Source organism: Ovis canadensis, chromosome 6 (genome assembly GCF_042477335.2).
Source record: "Ovis canadensis isolate MfBH-ARS-UI-01 breed Bighorn chromosome 6, ARS-UI_OviCan_v2, whole genome shotgun sequence".
NCBI lineage: Eukaryota > Metazoa > Chordata > Mammalia > Artiodactyla > Bovidae > Ovis > Ovis canadensis.
In genome coordinates this window covers 132,494,660-132,510,894 of record NC_091250.1, presented here as the reverse complement: position 1 = coordinate 132,510,894, position 16,235 = coordinate 132,494,660, and the positions used below count along the sequence as shown (strand labels likewise).

At 51.5% G+C, this 16,235-nt stretch overlaps 1 protein-coding gene across 3 annotated transcripts in view; it reads left to right on the top strand.

The window, feature by feature from the left end:
* Positions 1–8,720, top strand: part of FAM193A (family with sequence similarity 193 member A) — a 149,326-nt gene extending 140,606 nt beyond the window's left edge. For all 3 annotated transcript variants that reach the window (XM_069594895.1, XM_069594894.1, XM_069594896.1), the window contains exon 21: positions 8,145–8,720. In XM_069594895.1, coding sequence (XP_069450996.1) covers positions 8,145–8,238 — 94 coding nt within the window. In that variant the 3' untranslated portion in view covers positions 8,239–8,720. The remainder of the gene's footprint in view (positions 1–8,144) is intronic.
* Positions 8,721–16,235: the final 7,515 nt, after the last annotated feature.

Below are 16,235 nucleotides of genomic sequence, written 5' to 3'. Positions count from 1 at the left end.
CTTTGTTCTCACAGATCTCCCCCCTGATCTCTGTGTGTGCTGGTGCTGGAGCAGGGACAGGGCACGCTCTTAAGGTGAAAAGCAACGTTTTGGATAATGTATTCCATTTTTCTGGTATGCAGACATGTTTAATAGTGTTTGTCATAATTTCAGTAATACTTTGTCTTATTTGAGTTACGGCAAGAAATTTCTTTAAAGTGCTTTGTTCTTTATTTAGCAGTACTTTAATTCTTTGTTTCAGAAAACACACACACTCAAAAAAGAAGCATTTTCCAGTGTCATTAATTCATATTTGAGATAGGAAATTCTAAGTGTTTTTGAAAACTATGTTTATTGTATAATGTGTGTGTGTTTTACCTCTTAGGAGATGATAAAGCATTTGCTAAAGTTAAGCTTTCACAATGGAAACTCTTAACTAGGACAGAAGGCACATCCTTAGCATAATGCAGCGTATCCATAAAATACAGCGGATGTTATAGTTAACGGTGAAACGTTAAAAGCTATTCTTTGAGATTAATAATGTTAATAAGGATGCCTCTTATCACAGCTTTTATTTCTAAAGACATAAAATGAAACAAAGGGATAAGGATTCAGATGAAGACGTGGAATTGTCATTCTCAGATGATATGAACGTGTTTGTACAAAGTCCAAAGGAAGGTACAGCTAAATTATTGAATTCTTCCACAGTTTGCCCTGAAGCTGGGTTCTGGAGGGCAGGGAATGGAATAATAGGGCATTTCTGGGATGTTGGTGACACTTCGGAGGAAAGTTTCCCCAAGGTGGACCTGCAGGATTCCTGCAGCTTATAATCATAGATGACTTATTATAAACAAAGATTGTCAAGCACCCAGGACTTAGGAAAAACAATAAAAATCTGGAAGTGAAAACAGACTTGTTAAAATCAAGGTCTTGACAGACAGGTGATAGATTCGACACTGCTGAAGAGGGAATGGGTGAACTGGAAGGCACGCTGGAATGCACCGAGAGGTAAGGAGAATAGAAAGTGTGGACGAAGGGTCAGGCGACGAGGAGGCCCAGTCTAACGCACGTCTAGCTGAAGCCCCTCTGAGAGGAGAGGGAGAGACGGTGGGAAAGCAGGATTTAAAGAGACAGGATTTGCAGAGCTGATGAGAAACGCGAATCTACAGAATCAGAAGCACAGCCTGTACCAATAGGGTAAACGAACAGAACTCCGCTGCTCCACGTGGCGTTCAAAGTCAGAGACCATGGGCGATGCCTGGTGTCGGAGAAGACTGCCAGTCCGCAAGCATGAACCCCCCCAAGTTCTCCTTCCCCGTGATAAAGAAGGGCTGCAGGGGCGTGCTGCGGGGAGACCTGTTTAAAAGGAAGCTGTAAAATTACACTGTCAAAAACGGAAATCGGGAATTCCTCGGCAGTCCAGTGGTTACCTCTGTGCTTACGCTGCAGGGGCATGGTTCCCTGCCTGTCAGGGAGCTAGGATCTCAGGAGCCATACAGCAAGGCACAAGAAAAGGGAAACTGAGCTCAGGAGATTAGTCTGATACAGGAAGGAAGGAAGGAAACAGCTTCCTGGTGAATCTTGGTAAATGTCTGATTGACATTATACATAAAGGAGCCCCAGTACTGAGCATCAGCAGCACATCTGCTCGGTGTGATGTAATCAGAGCTGAGTATCCTCAGCCCCTTTTTCATTGCTAGGGTAGTTACCATTCAGACTGAACCTAAATGGGCTGGACACAATTTTAATAGCAAACATTAAAATAATAGAAATAAAATGTATAAACTGGTAATCAGTAGGAGGAAAAAAATAAAAACTCAAAAAACAAGTGTAGAGAGAGCACAATAGATTCTACAAAGATGGCAGAAGTCCAGTTGTCTCAGTGCCCATTACAGGCAGCAAGCAGAAAGAGCAGAGTTTGTCAGACTGTGGTGTTTTTTTAATGTATATACACATAAATACGTGTATATGCTGTATACGAGAAAATAACCTGAACTGTACTGGAAAGGGACAGGGGGCTCCCCTGGGGGCTCGGTGGTGGAGAACCTGCCTGCCAGCACGGGAGACGCGTGTTCACCGCAGTCTGGAGAGGTCCCACCTGCAGAGGGCCACCCAGCCCAGGCCCCGCAGCTGCCTGAGCCCGGGCTCCCCGACAGGAGACGTCGCCACCAGGAGCAGCCCAGCTCACTGCAGCCGGCGAACAGCCACGAAGAGCCAGCGTGGCCAAAAGTAAATAAGACTGTTTTCTCAGAAAAGAGAGGGGGAAACACAGAGAAAGACAGCTCTGCTCCAGCTGTGCTATTCTCAGATGAAATGCATTTTAACACAAGGGATAGGTGGAGTTTGCTCCTAATGATAAAATGCTCCATTTGTTAGGAAGAAATAGGAATTTTAAACCTACGTGTTTAATAAAACAGCCTCAAGATACAAAAAGCAATTTGGGCTTTACAGAGAATTAGACACAATAAATGGGCAAAATAAAAGACAGAAACAGTAGGGACCTAACAGAAGCAGCAGATGTTAAGAAGAGGGGGCAAGAACACACAGAAGAACTGTACACAAAAGAGCTTCATGACCCAGATAACCACGATGGCGTGATCACTCACCTCGAGCCAGACATCCTGGAATGCGAAGTCAGTGGGCCTTAGGAAGCATCACTATGAACAAAGCTAGTGGAGGTGATGGAATTCCAGCTGAGCTATTTCAGGTCCTAAAAGAATGATGCTGTGAAAGTGCTGCATTCAATATGCCAGCAAATTTGGAAAACTCAGCAGTGGCCACAGGACTGGAAAAGGTCAGTTTTCATTCCAGTCCCAAAGAAAGGCAATGCCAAAGAATGTTCAAACTCCCGCACAATTGCACTCATCTCACACGCTAGCAAAGTAATGCTCAAAATTCTCCAAGCCAGGCTTCAATAGGACGTGAACAGTGAACTTCCAGATGTTCAAGCTGTATTTAGAAAAGGCAGAGGAACCAGAGCTCAAATTGCCAACATCTGTTGGATCATCGAAAAAGCAAGAGGGTTCCAGAAAAACATCTACTTCTGCTTTATTGACTATGCCAGAGCCTTTGACTGTGTGGACCACAATAAACTGTGGAAAATTCTGAGAGAGATGGGAATACCAGACCACCTGACCTGCCTCCTGAGAAATCTGTATGCAGGTCAGCAAGCAACAGTTAGAACTGGACATGTAACAACAGACTGGTTCCAAATCAGGAAAGGAGTACATCAAGGCTACTGTATCTTGTCACCCTGCTCATTTAACTGACATGCAGAGGACATCACGAGAAACGCTGGGCTGGAAGGATGCAGCACGGGCGGGAATCAAGAGTGCCGGGAGAGATGTGGATAAGGCCAGATACCAGACGAGGCCACCTCATGGCAGAAAGCGAAGAGCTGAAGAGCCTCTTGATGAAAGTGAAAGAGGAGAGCGAAAAAATTGGCTTAAAACTCAACATTCAGAAAACTAAGATCATGGCATCACTTCATGGCAAGTAGATGGGGAAACAATGGAAACAGTAAGAGACTATTTTGGGGGCTCCAAAATCCCTGCAGATGGTGACTGCAGCCATGAAATTAAAAGGCACTTGCTCCTTGGAAGAAAAGTTAGGACCAACCTAGACAGCATATTAAAAAGCAGAGACGTTACTTTGCTGACAAAGGTTCATCTAGTCAAGGCTATGGTTTTTCCAGTGGTCATGTATGGATGTGAGAGATGGACTATAAGGAAAGCTGAGCGCCAAAGAATTGATGCTTTTGAACTGTGGTGTTGGAGAAGACTCTTGAGAGTCCCTTGGACTGCAAGGAGATCCAGCCAGTCCATTCTAAAGGAGATCAGTCCTAGGTGTTCATTGGAAGGACTGATGCTGAAGCTGAAACTCCAGTACTTTGGCCACCTGATGTCAAGAGCTGACTCATTTGAAGACTCTGATGCTGGGAGGGATTGGGGGCAGGAGAAGGGGACGACAGGATGAGATGGCTGGATGGCATCACCGACTTGATGGACGTGAGTCTGAGTGAGCTCCGGGAGTTGGTGATGGACAGGGAGGCCTGGCGTGCTGCAGTCCATTCGGTCACAAAAAGTCAGACACGATGGAATATTAACCAGCCATAAAAATAATGAAATGATGCCATTGCAGCAACATGGATGGACCTAGAGACGATCCTAGTAAGTGAAGTAAGAAAGGAAAAGGTGAGTATCCCATGATGTCAGTCCTGTGTGGAATGTGAACTGCGGCACATGGGAGCCTGTCTGTGAGGCAGAAGCAGAGTCACAGGCCTGCAGCGCAGTCTGGTGTCGCCAGGGGAGGGAGGTTGCGGAGGGCGGAGTAGGAGTGCGGGATTAGGAGATGCAAACTGCTCCGCGGAGAACGGGTGAGCAGGCGCCTCCGTGCAGAATCGGGGGACAGCAAGGTCCTCCCGCAGAGCGGCGCCGGGAGCTGCATGCAGTGTCCTGGGATCACCCGCACGGAGGAGATGGAAAGGCGCAGAGGCGTAGCTGAGCCGCTCCAGTGCACAGCAGAGCAGCGCACATTGTCAGTCAGCTGTGCTGTAGGAAAGCCTGAGAAAAGGCTTGCTCTTGGGAGCACTTCCACTGAAGCCTTAAATGCTGGAGTTGGGTAGTAAAAACCTGGAAATTAGTGAGTTAGGATTTCATTTGAGAAATTAGAAAAGCAACAATAGAATAAACTGGAAGAAAGTGAAACAAAGGAGATAATACATAAGAGAAATAATGAAACAGGAACCCGAGATCAGCAGAGCCAAAATTTGATTCTTTGAAAACATTAAAAACCAGTCTTGGGCACTGACCTCCAGGGAAGTCCCCCCGCTTCATGTTAGGAAAGAAGTGCAACAGTGATACCAAAAGCTGCTAAAACCAGCCCCAGAGAAAATGGACGACCGCAGATTCGTTTCTCTCAAGTGTCAGATGTGAAGTCATCAAGAAAATGCTCACATTCCAAGTCACAACAGTATGTTTTTAAAAAGCTGCATGTGACAAAACTGGCTTATTCCAGGACTGAATTACTATTAGGAAGTGTTTTCTGCTACATTATGAGAGAAGAGGCATGCAGTCATTTCAGTGGGTTCAGAGAATACCTTTGCTAAGATCTTAGGACCCATTCATAATTAATTAAAGAAAAAACAGTAAGCAGTGGAAGGAAATATCTTTATCCTGAAAAAAGGGATTCACCAGCAGAGAGAGAGACGTGGGTGGAGCATCTTCCAAAGGGGGAGGAGTGTGGAAGCGCCTGTGGAGCGGACCTGCCGTCAGCGCTGCTGCTGCTCGGCCTTGCGCACGGTACGCGGGACAGACAGAGGGACAGGAGCGGAGACCAGGGGCCCGAGGCCTGCAGGGAGGACGCAGGCTTTCACTCAGAGCGGCTGATCTGTGTGGCTGAGCCGGCTGTAGGGTGAGTGCGCCGAAGTCAGCTGCTGTTCTCTCCACCTCGGTAACACAGAAACGGAGTTTGAATAAAGACAGCAGTCATCACAGCGCCGAAGTCTGTGCTGTGTCTGTCAGTCGGGCCACAGAGGAGCGTGGAAGACCCAGGTCTGCGAGGCTCCGTGTGCGCTCGCAGGAGGGTTGGCACCTTAAGCTGTTGCGCTTCCCCGAGTTTATCTGTAGATTTAAAACCCAGGAAGGGTTCTGTGGAATTCCACGCAGTGTTTCTGGAGCACGTGGGGACGGACCTGCGATACAGCCCTGGGAGGGGAAAGGGATGGAGCCGCGCCATGTGCACCGTGGACACTCCTTACACACTGCATGTCAGACAAGACCCAGCACGCAGGAGCGCACACGATGATGCCATCACGGGGACTTGGAACCAGGCAGACTGAAGTGCACTGTTTAGTGTGCCTGCCGTTCAGTCCAGCAGCTCCTCTCCGGGGGTCTCCGCGAAAGCTCACGGGAGAGGAGAGTGGCTGCTCGCGCCAAGACTGACTTACAGCCCCAGCCTGGCAGTGACCCCCAGGGCCACGCACACCAGCAGACAGGTGGTGCCTCTCCACCCAGGGCTGCTGCGGGAGTGAGGTCCAGGGAGCGGGGGCGGCGTGGGGAGACAGACGGCGGGTGGCTGGCCTGGGGCCAGGGCGGCCAGGAGACCTGGGGCGGCGCGGACGCGTGCGGTGTCCTCCCCGATGGGCTCATTTCCCAGACACTCCCTGCAGTGTGCTGCGCGGCAGTTACGCCTCAGCGAAGTCTGTCTTTAGAAATGAAGTGTCTTGTTCAGGGATGCATACACAGATGTTAGGACTGTAAAGAAAGGCACGGAGGTGATCAGCGTGAAGAGCCAGGTTGGTGATTGCTTCCGAGGTGAGGCGGGCTCGGGGCTCGGTGCCGGCAGGGGCCCCGGGCTGGCGGCTAGTCCACTCTGTGTTTACTCTCTGTGTCATGTGCTGGCCTCAGCTGCTCAGTTGTGCCCGACTCTGCGTGACCCCATGGCTGTAGCCCACCAGGCTCCTCTCTCTGTCTATGGGATTCTCCAGGCCAGAACACTGGAGTAGCCATTTCCTTCTCCAGGGGATCTTCCCAACTCAGGGATGGAACCCAGGTCTCCCGCATTGCAGGCAGATTCTTCACCATCTGAGTCACCAGGGAAGCCCTTCTCAGACCCACCAACCGTAAAATAAAAGATTGATAAGCTACACTGAAGCCAACAACTTGCTCTTTAATAGAAAGAGTGAGAAAACAGAACTGCAGCAAGCACACCGCAGGATTCACATCCAGGTGTGCAAGCCTTGCAGGTGGTTGTGGACAGACAGGCCTCTTGACAGGTGGGCAGACGAAGCAGTCAGTGGCCCAGAGAGCTTGTGACGGGTTCCCTGTGGAGGCCTCAGCCAGCTGGTGCTGGGAGTGGCCGGGCTCGGCCCCACTGCAGGCAAGAAGCGGAGCATCAGGTGCCCCCGAGGAAAAGAGCTTGGCGGATCCACTGAGCTTGGAACGGCCTGTCCTGTGCCCCCGGGATCCCACGCCCAGGCCCGCCGTGTCCGCACGGGGAGCGCCCTCCAGGGTCCTGTCCGCTCAGCCTGGTGCGGTCTCACGGCAGGAGCGCACGCCCACGGTGGCGAAGGACGCGGCCAAGTGGAGAGGTCAGCCCCAGCCCCTGAGGACGCCTGCAAGGTCCCGACCCTGCAGAGAACCGTGAGGCCCTGTGGTGACCAGGCCGGGCTGGCTGGCTGCGTCTGGGGCTCAGCCCCGCGCCTGGGCTTGGCCGTGCAGGGTTTTTTGCCTGGGGCTGGGTGCCCAGGCTTTTACATCATAGCCGCACACGGGTGTCGCGCACACATGAGGGCGTGTCTGTGTGACAGCATGGAACACGCCTGAGGGAAGTGGTTGGCGTCGGGGGAGGCGGTGGGCTGGCTGCTGGCAGCGCCCCTGAGCCTTGCTCGGGTTCAGTCCCGGAGCCGCTGAGCACCCTGGCTGCGTGTGAAGGAGGCAGCAGAGGTGGAAGCTTCCGGAAGCTCTAAAAGGCAGCCTCACTGGACTCGGGGTTTGGGTTCTGGGCGACGGTGCACCCCTTCGCCAGGGTGGGTGGGTGGGGGTGGGCAGGCTGGCCAAGGGGCGTCCCCTCCCTGGACAGAGTCCTCTGGGCCACGGCTCCAAGGTCGACCCTGGATGAGGTGGAAGCGCTGCCCCTGCTGGACGAGGGACAGCTGTACCATTTTATGGTTTAATTCAGATTCCTGCTACCACATCAGTGAGGGAAGGGTGAGGATTTCAGAAATGATGCAGAAGGTTTTGAAAGAAAACATCCTTTCCCTCGTTGAGTGCAGAACTTGGCCGTCACTGCAGAGCAGACAGGCCGGGGGGGCGCCGGGCTGCGCTGACCTGCCCGGAGGGCGGCGGGGGAGTGTTGTGTGTCCTGGTGGTGCAGAGTCGTGTTTCAGTCACACCCTCGTGACTCGTGGGTAAGGGAGGGCAGGGTGCCGGCCATGGCAGGGCCCAGCCGGGCCCTCTCCCTGCGGACCGAGAGGAAAAGACACAGATCCGCAGGGGTGTCCAGGGCGCTGGCCGATGTCCCACGGGGGGACCGCCCTCCCCAGCAGCCGTGGCCTCGGTCCCGGCGGAGAGCCGGGGCGGGGGTTGTTGGGGGTCTCAGCTCCGGCCAGGCTGGGCCACGCCCCCCCACCCCACCCCGTGACTGTGCTGCTTCCTGTCTTCCAGGTTCTGTTTGGATTCTGCCAGGCAGACCCGACAAAGACTGTCCATCAACTGGTCCAACTTCAGCTTGAAAAAAGCCACCTTTGCTGCCCACTGAGCGAGGATGCTGGAGAGGGTGGCGCGGTGGCCGGCCCAGCCCCCCGACGAGAGCCTGCTGCTCGGCCGCGCTGTGAGCTCGTGTGCGTGTTGTCTGTGCGTGAGCCGGCCGGACGAGCCGTCCCCGCGCGGCCGGCCCTCTGCGTCTCGCCCTGTCCTGCCACCTGCCCCCGGGGGGCTCCGCCCAGCTCCACCCGCGGCCACCGGGGGCCCGGGCGGGCGGGCCCGCCGTCCTCCACAGTCCACTGTCCAGAGTGTCCACGTCGCGCGTCCGTGTCTGACCCCCGACTTGTAGCCAGCTTGTGTAAGACCCCGCAGAACGAGACCGTTCCGAGCAAACACCCACCAGTACTCACACCATGAAGTCTGTAGAGTGTACAACTGTATTAACACGGAGCCTGCCTGGCTACTTTTTTAACATATTGTTAAGTAATATTAAAATCATGTCTTTCTTTTTGAAAGATGGAATACATTAGTACAGCAGGAGGCCTGGTCTGCTCGCTTTGTGCCGGGGGCGGGGGGAGAGCGGGCGCCACCCGCACGTCGCAGCGCTGGCACCCTGCCCGCCCTCCGTCCAGCGGGGCCCGGCGCTATCTGGGCAGCGCTATCTGGGCGGCGGCGGTGAGCGCGAGGGCGGGGCGCTGGAGGGGGGCGGGGCGCAACAGCCTGGGGGCCCGGCTGCCCGCAGCCCTGCAACACTAGCTCCCGCCCCCGGGTGACGCGGCTTCCACGCGAGGGCCTGCCGCTGTGTGGCCCTGGCGGCGTCTGACGATGCCCGGGGCGTGCAGGGGGCAGGCTGCCGGGAGGGCTGAGAGGAGGCGGGCGGCTCAGAGCGCGGCCGCCTTGGTCACCACTGGAGGCCTCCCTCACGGGCCGTGCAGACGGGACTGCGGTCTGAGCCCCAGACCAGGCCCGGCTGCAGGGAGGGGCTCGCGTGGCTCTCCTGCTGGGGCGGCCCTGACAGGGTCTGGGGTCCCGGGTCCAGGAGGGGCCGGCGGTTGCAAGGAGAGGCCAGGGCAGCAGGCAGGAGCGGTTTGGTCGCGCGGCGGGCCAGTCTTTCCTGGGCGTCGGATGGTCCGACAGAGGGTACTGAGGCCAGTGAGGCCGGACCGTGACCACGGCGGGGGGTCCTCAGGGAGGTGCAAACCCCGCTTCGTCCCTGGACCCCGGCAGGGCCGGGTGCCTCCCCTCCCGGCTGAGCTCAGACCGGCCGTGCCCCCCCCACCCCGCCCCGTTCCCTGGGTGCCCCCCACCTTCCACACTCGCCCCGCCCAGCGGGCCTGCTTCATCTCAGCCTCCCAGCCCCTGGAAGCCAGCTGGCCCACAGGACCACCCCTGGCATTCCTGGTCCCTCACGGGGGCGTCCCGGGAACAAGAAAGAGGGTGGATTCGGGCCCCGGGAGGCTGAGGCTCCAGGGTGAGGCCGGGTCCTCTCCCGGTCACCGCAGTGCAGGCCTGGCGGAGGGAGCCTGGGCCCAGCCTTGGAGGGCGTCGTGCCGGTTACAGAGGTAAGTGAGCTGAGGCTGGAAGAGAAACAGCCAAGTGGGCTTTGATTGAAACTTGCCTCCTACACACTCATTCCATTAAGAAGCCAAAATGTGGCACCTGTCAATTTCATTAACGCATTCTTTCTTTTAAGGAGAAAACATCATCGCACAGTTCCTACTGTTACTGTCCTCAGCACGAAGCCCCTAAGTCATCACGGGGCCGGCAGAGTGGCAGGGCCTGCCTGCTTCATCCTCACGGCCAGGCAGTCGCTGTTCCTTTGGGATCCGCCGTCCAGTGTTAGGGGAGACAGCGGTGCGGGCGGGAGGAGATTCGGAACAGCCTGAGCTCTGAAGGGCTTGCTCCCCAAACAGGACGCCTGGCAGAGGTGGGCGGGCGGGCGCCACGCGGTCTCGGCCGTGGGCTGAGCGCGCTGGGCGTGGCTGTGACTCCGGACGCTGGGCAGGGAGAGCAGCCGCGGAGCTGCGCTCCTGCCGTCAGCGGGTGTGAGGCCAGGGCAAGGTTCCACACGCTGCTTCTGGATGTTGGAACACTGTTTGCTGAGGGAAGAGCCCCCACATCCTGCCTGGAGGCAGCTGCACACGTGGTCTACCAATCTGTGCAGAGCCGCGTACATTCCATAAGCCCGGGGTGCGTTTCCACCACCCAGGGCGCAGAGGCCCGAGGACACGCAGACACTGGCGTGGAGTCCTCCATGGGGTCTGAGCTCAGCACTGGGGTTCTGCTAACCCCTGGGTGGAATCTAAGGCTGAACACGAGCCTCAGAAGGAGCAAACCGGTCCTAAGTATTAACTTCGCTGCCTGCTGGAACAAAGCCCGACAGTACTTAAACAAACCTGTCCCGCACGACAAGGTACAGTTCAAAGTGTTAGAATCCAGGCCATGCCAAGAAGGAAACTAAGCCGTAAGCAGAGGAGACGTCAAAACAGCAGCAGAGATGGAACCAAAGATGGTGAATCTTCGGACAAGGACTTCAGAATGACCGATAAACTCTTACTCTGTGCTCAAGCACGTAAAGGAACACGTGAACACGAGGAAGAACTGGAAGCTATTAGAAAAGATCCAGATCCAAAGGGAGAAAAATATCCCAGATACAAGTGACAGCTGATTAGAAACTGGACGGGAATAACTGGACTCAACGACAAGTGAACAGAAACTACGAGAAATGCAAACTGACGTTTCCAGTCCTGCGGCCACTGCTGAGTGTTCCGAATTAGCTGGCACATTGAGTGCAGCACTCTCACAGCATCATCTTCCAGGATCTGAAACAGCTCAACTGGAATTCCATCACCGCCACTAGCTTTTTGTTTGTAGGAATACTTCTTATACCACTTGACTTTGCATTCCAGGATGTCTGGCCCTAGGTGAGTGATCACACCACCGTGGTTATCTGGGTCATGAAGATCTTTTTTGTACAGTTCTTCTGTGTAGCATTACCACCTCTTCTCAATCTCTTCTGCTTCTGTTAGGTCCATACAGTTCCTGTCCTTTATTGAGCCCATCTTTGCATGAAATGTTCCCTTGGTGTCTCTGATTTTCTTAAAGAGATCGCTAATCTTCCCCTTTCTATTGTTTTCCTCTGTTTCTTTGCATTGATCACTGAGGAAGGCTTTCTTATCTCCTTCCTATTCTTTGGAACTCTGCATTCAGATTCATATATCTTTCTTTTCTCCTTTGCCTTTCACTTCTCCTTTCTCAGCTATTTGTAAGGCCTCCTGAGACAAACATTTTGCCTTTTTGCATCTCTTTCTCTTGGGGATGGTTTTGGTCACCACCACCTGTGCGGTGTTGCAAACCTTCATCCATAGTTCTTCAGGCACTCTGTCTACCAGATCTAGTCCCTTGAATCTATTTGTCATCTCCACTATATAATCATAAGGGGTTTTTTTTTTTAGGGTCATATCTGAATGGCCTAGTGGTTTTCCAAGTTTTCATCCTAATCCCACAGAAGGGCAATGCCAAGGAATGTTCAAACTACCACACAACTGTGCTCATTTCACATGCTAGCAAGGTAATGCTCAAAATCTTTCAAGCTAGGCTTCAGCAGCACATGAATCAACTTCCAGATGTACAAGCTAGATTTAGAAAAGGCAAAGGGACCAGAGATTAAATTGCCAACATCCACTGGATCACAGAAAAAGCAAGAGAATTCCAGAAAAACATCTGCTTCATTGATTATGCAAAAGCCTTTGACTGTGTGGATCATTCTTCAAGAGATGGGAATACCAGACCATCTTACCTGCTTCCTGAGAAATCTGTATGCAGGTCAAGAAGCAACAGTTAGAACCGGACATAGAACAGACTGGTTCCAAACTGGGAAGAGTACGTCAACGCTATATACTGTCACCCTGCTTATTTAACTTACATGCAGAATATGTCATGAGAAAGCCCGGACTGGATGAAGCACAAGCTGGAATCAAGATTGCCGGGAGAAATATCAATAACTTCAGATACACAGATGACACCACCCTTATGGCAGAAAGCGAAGAGGAACTAAAGAGCCTCTTGATGAAAGTGAAAGAGGAGAGTGAAAAATCTAGCTTAAAACTCAGCATTCAAAAAACAAAGATCATGGCATCCGGTCCAGTCACTTCATGGCAAACAGATGGGGAAACAATGGAAACTGTGAGACTTTATTTTCTTGGGCTCCAAAATCACTGCAGATGGTGACTGCAGCCATGAAATCAAGATACTTGCCCCTTGGAAGAAAAGTTATGACAAACCTAGACAGCATATTAAAAAGCAAAGACATTACTTTGCCAACAAAGGCCCATCTAGTCAGAGTTATGCTTTTTCCAGTAGTCGTGTATAGATTTGAGAGTTGAACCATAAAGATGGCTGAGTGCTGAAGAATTGATGCTTCTGAACTGTGGTGTTGGAGAAGACTCTTGAGAGTCCCTTGGACTGCAAGGAGATCCAACCAGTCCATCGTAAAGGAGATCAACCCTGAATACTCACTGGAATGACTGATGCTGAAGCTGAAATTCCACCACTTTGGCCACCTGATGTGAAGAGCTGACTCACGGGGAAAGTCCCTGATGCTGGGGAAGACTGAAGGCAGGAGGAGAAGGGGGCGACAGAGGATGAGAGGGTTGGATGGCATCACCAACTCGATGGACATGAGTTTGAGCAAGCTCCAGGAGATGGTGATGGACAGGGAGTCCATGGGGTCGCAAAGAGTCGGACACGACCGGGCGACCAAACTGAAGTGATGCGTTAGTTTTGTGGGGCTCCCATAACAAAGTGCCACGAACTACATGGCTTAGAAATGTGTTCTCCAGGTTCTGGAAGATTTAAATCTAGAATTCAGGTGTGAGCAGAACTGGCTCCTTCTAGAGGTGGTGAGGAGAAAGCTCTCCCTTAGGTCACTGGCGTCCTCGGCGCATCCACGCGTCACTCCAGTCCTGGCCTGCATCTCTATACGGCGCTGTCTCTCGAGTCTGTCTCTTGCCCTTTTCTTCTAAGGATGCAGGTCACTGGATTTGGGGACATCACCGTAGATTACACCTGCAGAGACACTTTCTAAATGAGGGCACGTTCACACATTCTGGGGATTAGGACTTCAACATTTTTTGGTGAACTTATTTTTAGGGGGAGACACAATTCAACTCACAGCAGGTTTTCTTAATTGGCTTTTCCATTTGAAAACATACAGGAGTACAAGAGATGTTTCATACATTCAGACATCTTTGCCTCTTGAGATTGTCGACTTCCTGATTAAACTGTTTTCTGAAGGCCCCCCAGGGTTTTCTACATACACCATCTGTCATCTGTGAGTAGGGCCAGTTTTATTGCTTCTTATCCGATTTTCCTAGTCTCCATTTTATCGCCCGATTGCTCCTGTACCAGGTGAACTGCAGGGAGAATAGTGAGCAGCTGGCCTGACGGGGCTCAGGGAGAGCACTCGGCATGCCCAGTGGAGAGTTGGCTGCAGGTCTTCCGGACACACACCTTGGCCAGACTGAGGAAACTGCCCTACTCCTCGCTTGGCGGGTGGTGGTGCCTGAGTGGCTACTGAACTTTGCCGTGTGCTGCTTTCTGCTTCTGTTGAGATGATCACATGGGGGTTTGGCTTTTGTTTGATCTGTTGTTATGCTGCATTATTTTTTTTAATGTCAAGCAATCTTACATTCCTGTAATAAAAACTGCACTTGGTTATACTTTTTACTTTTTTAGGATTTTTGCCTCGACGTTCGAGAGTGATCTGTCACTTTGCTCCGTCCCTTCTCTCTCTCACGTTCCAGGGTCGTAAAATGAGTTAGGGAGCACTCCTACTTGGTTTCCTGAGTCTGTAGGATATTGACATGTCTTTCTTAGACGTTAGGAAGAATTCTCCAGTGAGTCATCCGAGACTGTAATTTCCTTTGTGAAAAGACCTTTAATTACAGCTTCAATCTGTGTAAGTGATACAAGGCTGTTCAGGTTTCCTGTTTGCTCAGGTTTAGGGACCTGTGTGTCTGAAGGACTCGATCCATTTCATCTAAGCCGTCACTGAATCAGCTCCAGGAACTCTTCATACTGTCTCATCTTTTTCACATCCTGGAGATCTGTAGTGATGCTCATCTTTGACTCCGGATTTTAGCAGTTTATGTTTTCTTTCTTCATCAGTCATGCTGTGGGTTTCTCAGCCTCACTACTGTTTAGAAGAACTCACTCTCGGCATTGATGGTTTTTGTCTGCTTTCCATGTCATTGACTCTGCTCCTTTATTATTTCCTTCCATTTTCTTTGGGCTTAATTTGCAGTTCCTTCCCTAGCATCTTGGGTTGAGCACTTCGATCGCTGAAGTCTCACCTCCCTTCATCCCAACACACAGCTTCGGAGCCATCACACTTCCCCTGGCCACTGCTCTCGCTGTATTCCATAATTTTTAGCAACTTGTGTTTTCATTTATACTCAGTTCAAAACATTTCCAGTTTCCATTGTATTTATTTTCCCCGTGGATCATTTAGAAATATGCTAGGAATTGATTAGTTGCCATCCTGCTGCTGAGTTGTGGTTCTATCCTGATGGTCAGCAATCACAATTCAGTGATGAGACTGTTTGGAATATTGCTGTGGCTCACTAATGTGTCTCTCTCGGAAGCATTCCGTGTACACCTGGAAAGAATTAGTTAGCACTTGCTGGGTGTGACTTACATTCTACATATGAATTAGGCCAGGTAGATTATTTTGGTTAAATCTTCTATATCCTTACCGATTTTTTTCCCCTGCTTCTTTCAGTTACTGAGAAAGGTATGTTAAAATCTCCAGCTATTATTATGTATTTATCTAGCTCTTACGCTTTATATTGCTATTATTAGCTCTGTGCAAATCTGGGTATATTATACATCCCTGATAAATTTACGTTTGTCCTTATGTGATGTTGATCTTTATTTCTGGTACTATTTTTTGTCTTAAAGTGCACTGTCTGATTTTCTTGGCTAATGTTGGCGTGGTGTGTCTTCATCTTTTCTGATGGGCACACAGCCAAGACTTATTTTTGTCCACTGTGACAATCGTCATTATTCAGTCAGAGGATTTGGTAAGTTTATTCACTGCTGCACATGGTGGGATTCTTATCCCCAACCAGGGATCAAACCCCAGGCCCCTGCATTAGAGGTGGAGTCCGGGGACCTCCCCCTGGTCCCGTGGCTAGGATTCCACACTCCCAGTGCTGGGGGCCCGCCTGCCACAGCTGAGCGTTCACACGTCGCAGATGAAGGACCTGACTGTTGCAACAAAGCCTGAAGACCCTGCAGCGCTGCAACTAAGGCCCGGTGCAGCCAAGCAAATAGTTAGAGAAGTATAGAGTCTTAACCAGCGGACTGCTCGGGAAATCCCTCTGTAACTTTTTAATGAAGTATTTCCATCACTGCTTCAGTGGTTTCCCTAGAGATTGTAATATGCTCCTGTGACTCATTAGTCTACTGTGAATCAACGCAAAACCTTATAACCTGTGTGTGTAAGTTGCTTAAGCACTCTGCTCCCCCACCTAGAAAGTTCTCGTGGTGGTCTGCGTGTCTGAAAACCTTCAAGACGTCACTGTTTTAAACGATCAGTACTCATCTGTGTCTACTCATCCCCATGCTCTGCCCTCCTTTCTGTATTTTTATCCAGAATTGCTTCTGACCAGCCTCAACAATCTCCACAGTATCCTTATTTCTTTTAGTACCATCTGCTGCACATGCCAGAGAAGGCAATGGCACCCCACTCCAGTGCTCTTGTCTGGAAAATCCCACGGACGGAGGAGCCTGGTAGGCTGCAGTCCATGGGGTTGCACAGTCAGACATGACTGAAGCGACTCAGCAGCAGCTGCTGCATATACCTCTGGTTAGCTTATATTTGTGTGGCTGTATCTGCACTATGCCTCTTCCCCCACGTCTAGAATTTGTTACTGTATAGTGGACTATGGATTCTGTTACTTGTGTCTGAAGAAAAACGGGTTTTGTCCAGCAGGCCTGTGGATTACTGGTTGGCTACCTGGAAGAGAGGGATGTTATGGTTTTGCCCTA